Raw genomic sequence first — 13,923 nt, 5'->3', positions numbered from 1 at the left:
TTCATTTTCTTCTATAGGTCAGCCAAGTTGGCTTATGATATCTCCTAGTCTTTTACTCTCTCCATCTCTTTTCATGCTGCTCCCTTGGGATCGGGTGGTTGAGGCTGGCTGGACAGCTGGTTACAAACGAATACATGTTTTGGAGGGAGTGGAAACCAAAGTATTGGAGGGAGTGGAAACCAAAGCCCTCAAGGTATGAGCAAGGGAAGACGACCTCCCAGAGGGTTGAGCTCTTATTCTCTCAGCCTTTTAATATACATGTTTATTTCTGTAACTCGCTTTTCCCATTTGGATGAATGATGAACTGAAAGGCCCAGAGTAAAAAGCTACTAGGAGTGAGTTCTGTTCAAAATTAGAGGTTTATGTTGGAGTCTCAGTGAGTCTGCTTGAGTTCTCAGAATAATGCTGAAACATCTTTAAAAGAGATAGCAGAAGAACATGGTGTGTAGCTGCTGCTCTTTTGATGCTGAAATTGGTTTAGATATAACAAAACTGTCCTTAAGACAAAAAAAGCAAAACAACTCACTCACATATCTCAAATCCCAGTTGAGCTAAAGTTACAAATCACATCCATCTGCAGAAGATGGTTGCGAGATGACTCAGATAATGAAGGGTCATAAGCCTGGGCTGTAGTAAACATAAGATGTAAACATGGCCTTCTGGTTTTCACTCTGTCGGAAGCTCTAATTCATTTCTAATTACTGCCTCCTGGAAAAACACTGTGCTGTCTTGCCTTTTAAATGTCTTCCTCATTTACCAGTTTATTAAAGGATATGATAAAGGATACAGATGAACATCTACATGGAAAAGATGCATGCGACAAGGTATGAGGGAAGGGACACAGAGCTTCCTGGCCCTCTCGCCGTGCGCCACCCTGCGCCAGCACCTCCATGTGTTCACCAACCAGGAAGCTCTCCAAAAAGAGGCAAGGAATAGCTTTTTTAATAATATATAAGCATTTTTTTTAAGTATGTCCCTTGGAATGCTGGTCCAAGGAGTGTTATGCAGAGGAAAAAAAGGACGAGTTCCATAGTCAAATAAACGTGGGAAATGAGAAACACCAAGCTTTTGAAATTTTTACTGGACTTCTTAGAGCCTTTAATATGTACTACGAATTTACAAGATACATTTTTCAAAGTTATTTGACAACTGAAGGCATTTCTCTATAATATTTCAAGAGACTAGTATTCCTTGGAACACATTTTGGGAAACTCTTCTAGCTGAACTAGAAACTAGTTAAGTTTCTTCTCTTTGAACTGAACGCAACTAGAGGAAGGAGCTATGTATTTGTCACCTTTATGTTTCCAACATCAAGCACAATTCTGGACTCATAGTAAGCACTCAGATGAGTGGATTCCTTCAGCAAAAATTAGTTAAAAGTAATCAGGCCTGGCTTGTTTACTTGGTAGGTAAACAGGTTAAAAGGCTGGAATTCAGGGCCAGCCTCGTGGCTGAGTGGTTAAGTTTGTGTGCTCCTCTTCGGGGGCCCAGGGTTTCGCCGGTTCAGATCCTGGGCACGGACATGGCAGCGCTCATCAGGCCACGTCGAGGTAGCATCCCACATGCCACAAATAGAGGGACCCACAACTAAAAATATATGCAACTATGTACTGGGGGATTTGGGGAGAAAAAGCAGAAAAAAAAAATATTGGAAGATTGGCAACAGTTGTTGGCTCAGGTACCAATCTTTAAAAAAAAAAAAAAAAAAAGGTTGGAATTCAATATAGGCCCTTTTGACTCCAGAATTATAACAACTAACATTTGATGAATACCAACGCTATGCCAAGCAGTGACCTATGTGCTTACATACATTATTTCATTTAACCCTCACAATAATCTTCTATGGTGGCTACTATCATTAATGCCATTTTACAGATGAGGAACAGAAACAGAGCAGCCAGGAACTTGCCCAAGGTCTCACAGACAGTAAGTGGCACTCTCAACCACTGAGCTCTGCTGTAATTCAGTACTTCCAGACAGTGGGGAGGTTTAAGAGCATATAGCACAGAGGAGGTAAGAGCGACCATATAAATGACGGAGGGTTGTCCAGCAAAAGGTATAGACACGCTTATGTTCTCCTCCTGCCTGGCAAAGCTTCTAGGTCCCTTTTTCCTAAAATACAAGAAAAATGGATGTAAAAAGGAGCCCTACATTGTAAGAGCTGAGAGAATAGGCCAACAAATGCCCAACGCACTCAGTCTGGCTGATATCGGTCATGACTCCAGAAGTATCCGCCTCATGGGCAGGAAGTCTAGAACACAAGCTCCCCACGGGCAGGGACCGTGTCTGGTTTTGCTAACTGATGGAGCCTGAGATTTAGAGCAGTGACTGGCACAAAGTCAATAATCAAGAAATTTTCTAATGAGGGATAGGATTGAACAGGCCTAACAGGAATCCCTTCTATTTAAAAATCAGAATGACTCTCTCCTGTTGCAAATTCCTAACATGTACAAACGATAAAAGTGCACATTTCTGTACGATAAACACCCCTTACTAGAGGGCATCCACTTTTTTCCCCAGTACTTGGTTCTTTATACACATGGCAGGAAGAAATATCTTTCCAGCGATCTCCTTTGAAGAATTAGAATTCTGCCAGCATCCTGATGTAGGAAGGAATCCACCTGGCTCTGTCAAGGGTACGGAGGCAGGGTTTATTCGGGGTGAAGGGCTCCCAAAGAGTTCTAGCCTTAGGTTCAAAAGGTTGTGGAAAGGCACAGCTGCTTCATTGTACAGGCAACAGGAACAGGACAGAGAAGAGATTTTTCAAAATGAGCTAGATCTATTCCAGCAGGAATATTGACACCATTATAAAAGGTAAGACTTACCCCATTTTCCCTGTGGATTTTATTCATTCATTCCATCAGTAAAAACTTTAACTCGATTTTTTATATTGTCTCATCAGGTAGAAAAAAATAGATTAAACCTCATCTGATTAAGCCTTAAGGTATAACTGTCAACTTACAAGATAATACAATGACAGGGGACACTAAACTACACTACAGGAATGCAGTCAGCAAAATACAAACTGAAAAACTATACAGGATAAATGATCCGGCGTCTTCAACAATACATTAGAAAGGGAAAAAACAGGATGGAAGGGAACCTACAGATTTAAAAGTAGTCTAAATTATTCTGTTTACGAAAACACACTTAGGTTATAAAACTATTTTTAAAAAGTACTAATTGCCATAAAGTCAGGACAGTGGTTACTCTTGGGGGGCAGGTAGGATGGGAGTATATGGAAGGTTCTGGCAAGGACTGTCTTCTGACATGGATGTGGCTACATGGATGTTTAACTTATCCATTAAGTTGTATCTTTGTTTTATGTGTTTTCCTCTAGTTGTGCTATATTTAATAAATTTTTTTTCTTTTTTTTTTTTTTTTTGCTGAGGAAGATTTGCCCTGAGCTAACATCTGTTGCCAATCTTCCTCTTTTTTTGCTTGAGGAAGATTAGCCCTGAGTTAACATCTGTGCCAATCTTCCTCTATTTTATATGTGGGTCACCACCACAGCATGGCTGACAAGCGGTGTAGGTCCATGCCATGACCCAAACCTGTGAACCTGGGTCACCAAAGCAGAGTGCACCAAACCTAACCACTATGCCATGGGGCTGGCCTTAAAACTTTTCTGGTTTTTAAACAGGGAATGAAAAGAAGAAATGTTGGCAAGTGTTGATAATTGTTGAAGCTGGCACATGGCAGTTAAATGATACTATTCTCTTTGCTTTTGCATGTATTTAAATATTCCATAATAAAACGTTTAAAATGAAAAAAAGTCACTGTCTATTAACTGCCAGTTCCTGCCCAGAGCAGCTCTCAATCTTATGGAAGAGATAGACAGTAAGTCAATAACTACCATCCAGTCTGGAAGAGTTATGGAAGCTCAGAGGAGAGGCATGGAACCCTGAAGTGGGGGGAAGACTTTGGGTAGAGACTCCTGAGCACAAGTACAAGTTCTTAAATTAATTAAGCAAGGAGGCCTTTAGGCTGAGGTGGTTCTAATGCCTCAGCAGCCTACAAACCAAACCAAAACCTAAGCCTGAAATGCCTCAAGGTTAAGAAATCAAAACCTAAGGACAACCACTCACAAACAGCAACTAGGCTTTCCCAAATAAGGCAACTGCTTAACTACCGCCAACGAAATAATCTCCTTGCTTTGCTTTGTGCCCTCTCTGTAAAACCCTTGCCCACAGCTCCTGTCTGTGGAGCACTCCCAACCACTTCTGGCTTGGGTCTGTCCAATCTGAATTGGTTTTTGCTCAAATAAACTCCTGAAATTTTTAATATCCCTGTTTATCTTTTAACAGAGTTAACAGGGAAAGAGCTCCAGGTAAAGGGAAGAACAACGTATAAAAATCACAGAGAACTAAAAATAGTTTCATATTCTGGACAGGTCATGGGAGATACCTACCATTCCCCTAATTTAAGAAATCTTCAGAGGGGCTGGCCCGGTGGTGTAGTGGTTAAATTTGCATGCTCTGCTTCGGCAGCCAGGGGTTCACAGGTTCAGATCCTGGGCGCAGACCTACACACTGCTCGTCAAGCCAAGCAGTAGCAGAGTCCCACATACAAAACAGAGGAAGATTGGCACAGATGTTAGCTCAGAGCTAATCTTCCTCACCAAAAGAAAAACAGTCTTCGGAATACCTGCCATGCCCAGGACCCTCTCCACTTGGACTCCTTATCCACTGTTCACCTGCCTTTGTACCACACTCCCCCCCCAGGCTGGACCAGAGATGAGCCCCACAGGTCCAACGGTGCTGTCCCACTCTAACTGTACCCTGACTCACCAACACAGGGACTCTCTCTTAGGGAGTTTACTTTTTTTTTTTTTAAGGAAGATTAGCCCTGAGCTAACATCTGCTGCCAATCCGCCTCTTTTTTTTGCTGAGGAAGACTGGCCCTGAGCTAACATACGTGCCCATCCTCCTCCACTTTATATGGGGGACACCTACCACAGCATGGCTTGCCAAGCAGTGCCATGTCCGCACCTGGGATCTGAGCCGGCGAACCCTGGGCTGCCGAAGCAGAACGTGCACACTTAACCACTGTGCCACCGGGCTGGCCCCTGGGAGTTTAAATTTGAGACAGAGTCAGGCATAGAAAAGTAGAGAGGCAAAGAAACAGAAAGACACAGAGAGATGAGATAAGATGGATCTTAAAGGAGAAAAGTTAAAAGGACGAGAGGAGAGAATCAGTCAAGAACAGAAGAAGAAGTAGAGAGAGAGGCTGAGACGGCCGGTGAAGGACACCTAGATTTGCTCCTGGTTCGCCAAAGTCCAGAACTACTGCTTTCACGTGGACAGCATGAACGATGCTCCAGTTGTCCACGGAACCTGACTGCACAGCTGCAGAGGCCATCCTGAGCTTCCTTACCTCCCTGTATATCCTAATGACATAAACAAATACACATCTACAAATTGCTCGAGGTAGCCAGAGTGCCTCCATCTCTCACAACCTGCCAGAGCTTTCCACATCCGCCCGGAATGCTGGAGTGGAGGGAGCAGGTGGGGGAAGGAGGAGGGCCAGCCATCGGGCTGTGAGGAAGCAGGGAGCGGTGGGCCCCTGCCCAGGAGTCCGAACTTTATTCCGGGATTGTTCACCCACCTCCTGCAGGAGACTTCGCGCATAAAAAGCAACAGTCATCCATTTCTTATCTTCCAAACAGCAATGAGGTCTATAAGGCAGCTGCTAACCTAGATTATCCTCCCACTTCTCAACATGAGTCATGGTTGGGGTTTTTTTTTTTGTTTTTTGGGGGTTTTTTGCTTGAGTTTTTCATATGAAGACAAGGCTCGTGCTCATGAGGGATAGTAAGCATACATAATGATTTCGATATATTTAGAACTTCTCAGATGGTACTGTGCAATTCCAGAAAATACCATTATATTCTACTTAAACCAAACATGTATAAAGAAAACACAATCAATCAATGATTGATTGTGTTTCTACTTTAGAAAATACAAGTCAGGGATCATTTCTCTGCTGAAAAACATCTGAGTTATGCTCATTACCTACAGAATAAAATCCCTACAGCTTCAAGGACATTTGTAGTCTCACTGTCTACATCTTCAGCTTCATCTCCTACTGTAGCCATCATCTACTTTTATTTATCAAACTTTTATGGTTCAGCTAAACCATCCAGCTATTCTGGGGAAAAAATCTGAAAAAAGTCCCAGCCCTCAGGAAGAGATAGAGTAACTAAATTCAATGTTCAGTGTGCTAAAGCTATGTTAAAATCATGCAATAGTGGGGATTATACCTAATCTAGGCTGGCAGGTTCACAAGGAAGGCTTCTTGGAGGAGGTGACAGTTGAGACTGGAGAGGTGAGTAGAAGCTTTCAGAACAAAGAATGGAGAACAGCATGGGCAAAGGCATAGAGGAATGAAATAGCTAAACACTCCGGGATGTAAAAAGGGGATTGTCAGGAGATGAGATTGGAACAGTAGGCACAGAATTCAAGAGGCAGGCAGGAATAGGAGACACTGTGAGGCTGGGGGGGTGGGTTATTTCTAAGTGTTATGGTCTCAATGTTTGTGTCCCCTCCCCTCAGATTCAAATGTTGAAATCCTAATCCCTAAAGGGGATACTATTAGAAGGTAGGGCTTTGGGGAATTGCTTAAATCTTGAGGGTAGAGCCCTCGTGAACGGGATTCGTGCCTTACAGAGAGGCTCCAGAGAGACCACCAGCCCCCTCCACTATGTGAGGACACAGCAAGAAGGTGCAAGCTAAGAACCAGGAAGTGGGCCCTCACCGGAAGGTGACCATGCTGGCACCTTGATCTTGGATTTCCCAGCCACCAGAACTGTGAGCAATAAATTCTTGTTGTTTATAAGCTACCCAGTTGGAAAAGGAATAAGGAATAAGACAGTAAGTAACGGGGAGCCCTGAAGGTTTTTGAGATAGGTATGAACAGAGAATCAAAATACTAAAATAGAGAATGCGTGGGATCAGGGATACCATATTCAGGGTGCCTCTTTAGAATCTGCACTGTAATAATCCAGCAGGACAACTGTCAATGTCCACTCAAGCAGCACTAGGAACTCTCACCTCAAGTTTATTGTTCTTTGGATCAAAGGAGACAGCACCCATGGGGAACCGTGGGAGGGCTGAGTAAGAGGGTGTTAGAAAGGATCTGGGCTGGTGTTACGTGATTTGGGGGCAGGTCCAAGGAAGCTTGGGTTTGCTCTGCATTGGGTGCCACCAGGAAGTGGGGGCAATTCTGTGACTGAGTATCTTAGCAACCTACCTATAGGTGGGAGGGAAGATCAAAGCTAAAGCTGTGATTGGGAAAGGAGCAGCAGTCATTTCCATCAGTCAGGCAGGGGGACGCCCGCTCATCTTTGTGGTTTGGACAATGCTCATGTTTTTGTCTCTGCTCAGGCATGATTACAGAGTAGTCTTATTGTTGTCTTGATCCATCACGGTCACAGAGTGGTCTTATCTGATGTTGATGTTCTCTGAAACCACTGATGTCCAACAGGAGAACGCCAAGACCCAGCTACGAGGGTCAGGCCAGCTTCCAGAGGTCAGGGGCTGCTTTTCTCTCTCACGTACTCTTTCTATTCGATTTCACTGAGCTTGTTTCATAGTCCTCAGAGCTCAACGGCTCCCAGCTCCTTTGTTTTTTTTGTGTTTTTGTTTGTTTTTCCTAGGCGGGGGGGGGGGGGGGGCTGCATGCAAGTCAGTGAACCCCATTTTGCTCTATTCTTCCTGGATTTTCCATTTTTGAAGCAGAAAAAAACACAGTTCCCCTTGCCAGTTATCTGCATTGCCAGGAAATGATAAAGCCTACAGGACGGTTCATGTTCTCCAGAAGTGCCGCATAAATACAGAATATTGACGTTCACAAGAGCTCAGTGCCGGTGCCAGCAAATAGAGAAGAGGAAGCAGTTTCTGGGAAGCTTCACCAGCATCTCCTCATATGCTCTAGCTCATCTAGGAAGCGATTTTTTGCAAACAGAGCCTCCAACTTCATAACTTCTTATGAATTTATAGAGATGCAAGCATTTGATAGAAACAACTCTTACGAAATTCCCAGTCTCCATGCTTCACCCTCCCCCGTCAAGACGTGAGTGATGCTCCTCACTCCTACCCCCCGCCAAAGGCTAGTCTCTCTCCTTACATAACAACACAGAAAAATTAACACCTACCTGAGATCTCAGTATTGTCACCAGTACTAAAGCTTTATGCCAAAGCTACAGGATTTTACGTACTGTAGTTGTGAGAATTGTTTTATTCAACAAATATTTTTTGAGCTCTAATTACATTTCAAGTATAGTTCTAGGCCTTTGGCGCTACATCCATAAAGAAAATAGACAAATCCTTGCCTTTGTGACACTAATATTCTAGTACATGGGGAGGAAAAACACAATAAACACAATAAATAAGTTAAATATCCATAGGGGGTTAGCATGGTAGGGAGGAAAATTAAGTGAGGAAGGGAAGAGGGGTAATTCTAAATGGGCTGATCAGTGCCAGCCTCACCGAGAAGGTAACATTTGAGCAGACTTCAAGAAGGAAGAGCATTCTGCAGGAAGAGGTTCTGGAAGAGACAATGACCTAAGCTCCAGAGTTCCAGGAATGGCCAGGAGGTCAGACAGGCTAGAGCAGGAGGAACAATGAAGTTAGAGAGGTAACAGGCCAGTAGCCCACCACAGGATTTGGCTTTTGCTCTAAGTGAGATGAGGAGCTATCTGAGAGTTCTGAGCAGAGAGATGAGATACAGAATGCATCTCACTGGAGACGGCAACCTCTGAGTTTTGCTGTAAAGGAGAAATGGGGTAACAGCATAAGCAATGGGGGCAGGTGACAAGGGAAGGTTTGTTTTGTTAAGAGAAATAATAGAATGATTGTATGCTGAATATAGAGTTGAAATTAAAATCACAATTCTCGCCTTTTCTGCTTCCCCAGTACACTGCTTTATTTGACTGCTTTATATATTGAGAGAGAAGTGGCTATATTTGCTTGGTCCATTCATTCAGTCAACTAGTTAGTATTATATCTTACATAAGCTAACATAACCAAGTGAAAGGAAATAATTTCTGAAATCTATAAAGAAACAGTTTTCAGTTTCTGGACATGTAAAGTATCTAACCCACAACATTGATTTATTTCTTAAAAAGCTCTTTCAAATTCATTCTCTTTTCCTACAATCTTTCCACACAGAGAATTAAGAAAACATGTCATGTTATAAACTCCTCGCCAAACATTACAGTGGTCAAATATTCAAAATGCCCCTTCGACAAATTTTATGCCTACAGCTCAAGAGTTTAATGATCAACTCATTTATAATCTGAATATTTTAAAAGATGGATTTCCATTTATTGTAAAAGTGTCCCTGCATTTATGAGTTAACTGTTCTTTTACTCAGGATTAATTTACTTTTTCTTCTCTTTACAGAATTGCTCATTTCGTTTAGAAAAACACTATCAGCTGTAAGGGATTTTTGCATAATTGGCCATCTGTTTCAAGGTAATGATCACAGACTGCACACTGCAAGAGAGTCATAGGTTTCCTTAGCTTCCTCCTCTAGGGATCATGAAATAGGTGAAATCCACAACTGTTAGTTTCACAACAGCATCTTTTTGAGGCAGTAAGTACTGTTGTGGTTGAGTCTGAGGCTTTAATAGAAAAGACCATTTGTTTAAAAAGGAAGTTTTTCTGGGTTTGTGTTCAGAATTTCAATGCAGTTACCAAGAATCTCCGAGTTGCTGCGTACGGGACGTGGAACCAGGAAACCTGGATTCAAATCCTGGCTCCGCCTCATACCAGCCCAGCAACTCTGGGCAGGCTGCTTGACCTCTGGGAGCCTCACTTAGCTCAGCTGTAAAATGAGAGGGATCCTTGCCCCAGGGCTCTGGGGAGGACGGAAGGACCAGACTGTAGGCTTACAGGCCTAGCACAGCCATGTGCACATTATGGACTCCCAGTAAATGTGCCTGCACCTGCCGTACCTGACGTCAGGTGAGGCTCAGTCCTTCCCTTTCTGCCTCAGTCAAGAGACTACAGCTCCTCATACAGTGCCGTTTATGTCCTTATAGCCACCTCTCTGGAGAAATGGCAAGACTTCTGAGTTAACCATATTCAACCTATTAAGGGGAGAAATGTTTTGTCCCCATTGACATCCTAAAAGTTTACACCACTATTGCTCTTGCTGGGGGAATGGGATGGGAAATGGGATCTCACTGGAGTGCATTTTATTTTAATAAATTACTTCTGTTTCAAAATTAACTACTGCGATACTTACAACATACTGTACTATGATGACCAATACCTTATCCTTAACTCTTTTCAATGCTTAAATACTTTATACTTAACTCTTTTTAATCCACATGGAAAACTTGCATTAACGTTAGTTGTATGCATAAACATACTAATATATATATTTTGGGTTATAAAAATTTATGAACTTTGATATAGCACATCTAAACACCTTATGTTTATATTATCTTGGAATTTTATCTTGCAAGTCAGTGTGTTAGAAACTGAAAATGTTGAACACGGCTGCCAAGCTACTGCTGAGAAACCCTGGAAAAACTTGGGAAGCAACACAGCAATATAGCTTCGTGGAATCTGGAGTCAGAAAAAAACCCTGGGTTTAAATCCAGGCTCTGCCACTTACTATGTGTAATTCTGAAAAATTCCTGAACCTCAAAGCCTCAGTTTCCTCTCTGTGAAGCAGGGATACTAACAATAACACTTCTCAGGGATTAAGTGGATTAAAGAAAGTCATGCATCTGGAGCTCAGAATAACGTCATATATTATGAGGAGGAAGACTGTTAATGCAAAGGAACTAAATCTGGAGTCCCCGGTTACAGGAGAGACATTTAAAGTTGTCAGTTAAGTATGATAACGAGCTCACTAAGTTTAGAAACCAGAAGATCCAAGTTTAAATACCAGTCCAGCTTTCTTCTTGCCAGCTATGTGCCCTTGGCCAAGGCCCAATGATTTTGTACCTCAGCCCCCTCATTTAACTGTTAGGGATTAATAACATTAGTTACAATTTGCTACGCAGACCATATACCATTCAATCTGACAGGTTTATATACAAATTCCAGTCTGTACAACAACCCTTCAATGTAGATGTTCGTGTCTCTATTTCATACACAGCTAAAACTGAGGGATGTTAAACTTGCTCAAGCCCACACAGTTAGTAAGTGGCAGAAGCTGGATACACACCCAGGTTTGTCGGTCTCCAAATCCTGTCCTTAGCTACCCATCGAACTACCTGCCACCTACCTCTCCTAGAGAAAAATCAAAGGACATTACTCCCATGAAGGTGCGTTTTTTTTTTCAAGGATTGGCACCTGAGCTAACATGTTGCCAATCTTTTTTTTCTTCTTCTCCCCAACCCACCCCCCCTACACAGTTGTACACTCTAGTTGTGGCGTGTGGGACGCTGCCTCATCATGGCCTAACGAGCGGTGCCATTTCAGCGCCCAGGATCCCAATGGGCGAAACCTAGGCAGCCTAAGCAGAGCGCGCGAACTTAACCACGGGGCCACGGGCTGGCCCCCCGCGCCGTGAAAGTGCTCTTTAAATTAAAACATCCTAGACAAACGTGAGATATTATCGTTACTATTCTATATCAATATAAATAATTCACAAATAGGTTCGTAATTTGCCCCTCACTGCCTGGGAACCCTGAAAGAACAAAAGGTTACGCTTCAAGCTCTCTTTCATCTCCTCTTGGAATTATGCCTTGACCTCCATTTCCCTTCCACAGACCTGATAAGCAACCTTAAAGAGCAGAAATCCATGCTGCTCGGAGTCACTCAAAGGCAGCTCCTTGCACTCCCGAGACTCCAGAGCAACAAGATGTTGTGATTTTCCTAGAAGTATGGACAAAATATTTTCTTGGGCTAACTTCTCGCACCTATATTTGCAGTTCGCTTGGGTAAGCATAAATAAAGTCATCACGTAAACATCCGCATAGACGAGTGCTTTCGAAATCGAGCCTCTACGGAACTCCACTTCCAGGAACATACGCAATCTAATTAGAGCAAATTTCAGTCCCTTTTCAACGATATGGTGTAAAATTTAGTGCTGATTTCCCCTCCGAAAATTTTAACTAGTCCTACGTAGTTAAGTATAACTAAGTTATCCACTCGTGCAATAATAAGCTTCTGGGCAACACCAAAGTGTTGATGCTGGACGTGACATATGAGGAGCAAAGTGGGCCTCGGTTTGGTGCTACCTGGAAGGCAGTTCCTTTCCCGGCCCCCCTCCTCTTTTGATCTGGGAGATGCTCAGCGCGGCCGTCTCACCCCCGCAGAGGAAGCAGGAGACTAAATTCCCGACAAAGTGGAGGGTGTTCATTTGCCCAGACAGATCTGGACTCTGGGAAGGCGCTCCCGCCCTAACGGCTGGATCCAGGACTACTCAAGCACACTTGTTCGCGCGAGGAAGCAAGGTCATCCCGCGTTTCCGAGAAGCCCATCTCCGAGCACAGGGAATGCGACTTCCTCCGGTCCCGGGACCCACCTTTCCCTTCCCTGCAGGGCCTTCTCGCCTTCCCTGGGGCGCTGCGGGCGGGCTCCACCCTGCACACGACGTCGGGCTCAGAGAAGCGCTGCTCACCAGCGGGAGCAATTTCAGCCGGCGCGGCGCGTGGGAGGGAGCGAGGGGCTGAGCCCGGCCCCCGGCCCTTACCTCGGACGGCGAGATCTCGAACACGCCCGCGATCTTGGCGTAGAGCTCCTGGATGCTGGCGAAATCCTCCACTCGGCCCGTGGCGCTGCCGTGCGCCAGCTGCGCGTGGAAGACAAACCTGCGCGTGGGACCCGGGGGGTCCGGGAAGCCTCCGCGCGCGCCCGCCGGCTCGCCCTCCACCAGCCGGGCGCTCTCCCTGGACTTGGCTTTCTTGTTTCGCCGCAGCCCCAGAGGCATCTTGCCTGGCCGATGGCGGGGCTCACCTGCGCTGCGACGGCCGCTTCCTTGGCCCGGCGCCGCGGACTTTGCGCCCCGGCCCCCGGGCTCGGCGCAGGTAAAGGGCGCCGCTGGGCCAATGGCAGAGGCGCTTCCGCCTGGCCACGCCGGGTCAGGGCTCCCTCCTCCCCCCGGAGGAGCAGTGCTTGGACCTGGAGCGGCCGCCTGTCCTCCCCCTGGATGGCTCGAGGGAGGAAAACTGGGCACAGCCCCTCATCTCATCTCCCGGCGTCTCCTTCGTCCTTTTAAAAATGGCTCGATTTCCGTAAAAGCCTTGGGATGCTAAAGCTACGGAAAACAGACACTCTGGCCGTTCTGGTGCTTTTCAAGAAGGCGCAGTAGGCTCTCAGACACTATTGGGCCACAAGCCTTGGTGCCCGCACGTCTGGGCCGTCGAGGGTAGGGATTTAAGCGGCAGTCAGCCTTCATCTGCCTTCTCTGTGCTTTACATCAATCTCAAGGTGCCACCTTAAATTCATAGTTAAACACCGTCAGCACCCCTCAGTAATCCTTTTTGCTTTCTCCTGGGCAGCTTTCTCTCCCACTCAGTATTGTCCTCGAGTCATTTGCCCGACCTCCGCCTTTCTCGGTCTCTGCAGAGAATCCTTTTATTCTACGGAGAAAATTGAGGCCATTAGGTGTGACGTGCGAATTCCCTCTATTCCCCACCCCCTGCCAATAACCCCACCCACCTCCCGATCCCAAACTCCGAAGAAATCTTTCTTTTGATTGCTCTGATCTCTTCGCTCCTCAAGGATCTCTATTTTTTAAGCTACCAGTTGACCCTTGGCCTCCCTCTCCCACCTGGTGCCACTCACTGATCTCTTACATTGTTTTCCTCCAGCCCTGCAGTCGCCTGTGCCTACATTTTCACAACAAAGCCAAAGTCTTGAATTATTAGCTGCACTGCCTCACTTCCACCTTTGCTCTTAGACTGCTGTGGTCGGCCTTTGCCCCTGCACTCCACTGAAATTGCTCCGCGATCCTCAG

The 13,923-nt window shown here is 45.0% G+C and overlaps 1 protein-coding gene across 1 annotated transcript in view; it reads right to left on the bottom strand.

Annotated features, from left to right (window-relative positions):
- GIPC2 (GIPC PDZ domain containing family member 2) overlaps window positions 1–13,584 on the bottom strand; it is a 77,292-nt gene extending 63,708 nt beyond the window's left edge. Inside the window, exon 1 of the mRNA XM_046645747.1 lies at window positions 12,658–13,584. Coding sequence (XP_046501703.1) covers window positions 12,658–12,894 — 237 coding nt within the window. The 5' untranslated portion in view covers window positions 12,895–13,584. The remainder of the gene's footprint in view (window positions 1–12,657) is intronic.
- Between the last annotated feature and the right edge of the window lie 339 nt (window positions 13,585–13,923).

Source organism: Equus quagga, chromosome 18, assembly GCF_021613505.1.
Source record: "Equus quagga isolate Etosha38 chromosome 18, UCLA_HA_Equagga_1.0, whole genome shotgun sequence".
In the NCBI taxonomy this organism is placed as follows: Eukaryota; Metazoa; Chordata; class Mammalia; order Perissodactyla; family Equidae; genus Equus; species Equus quagga.
The sequence above is the reverse complement of the archived record's forward strand: the minus strand, read 5'-3'. Positions and strand labels throughout refer to the sequence as shown.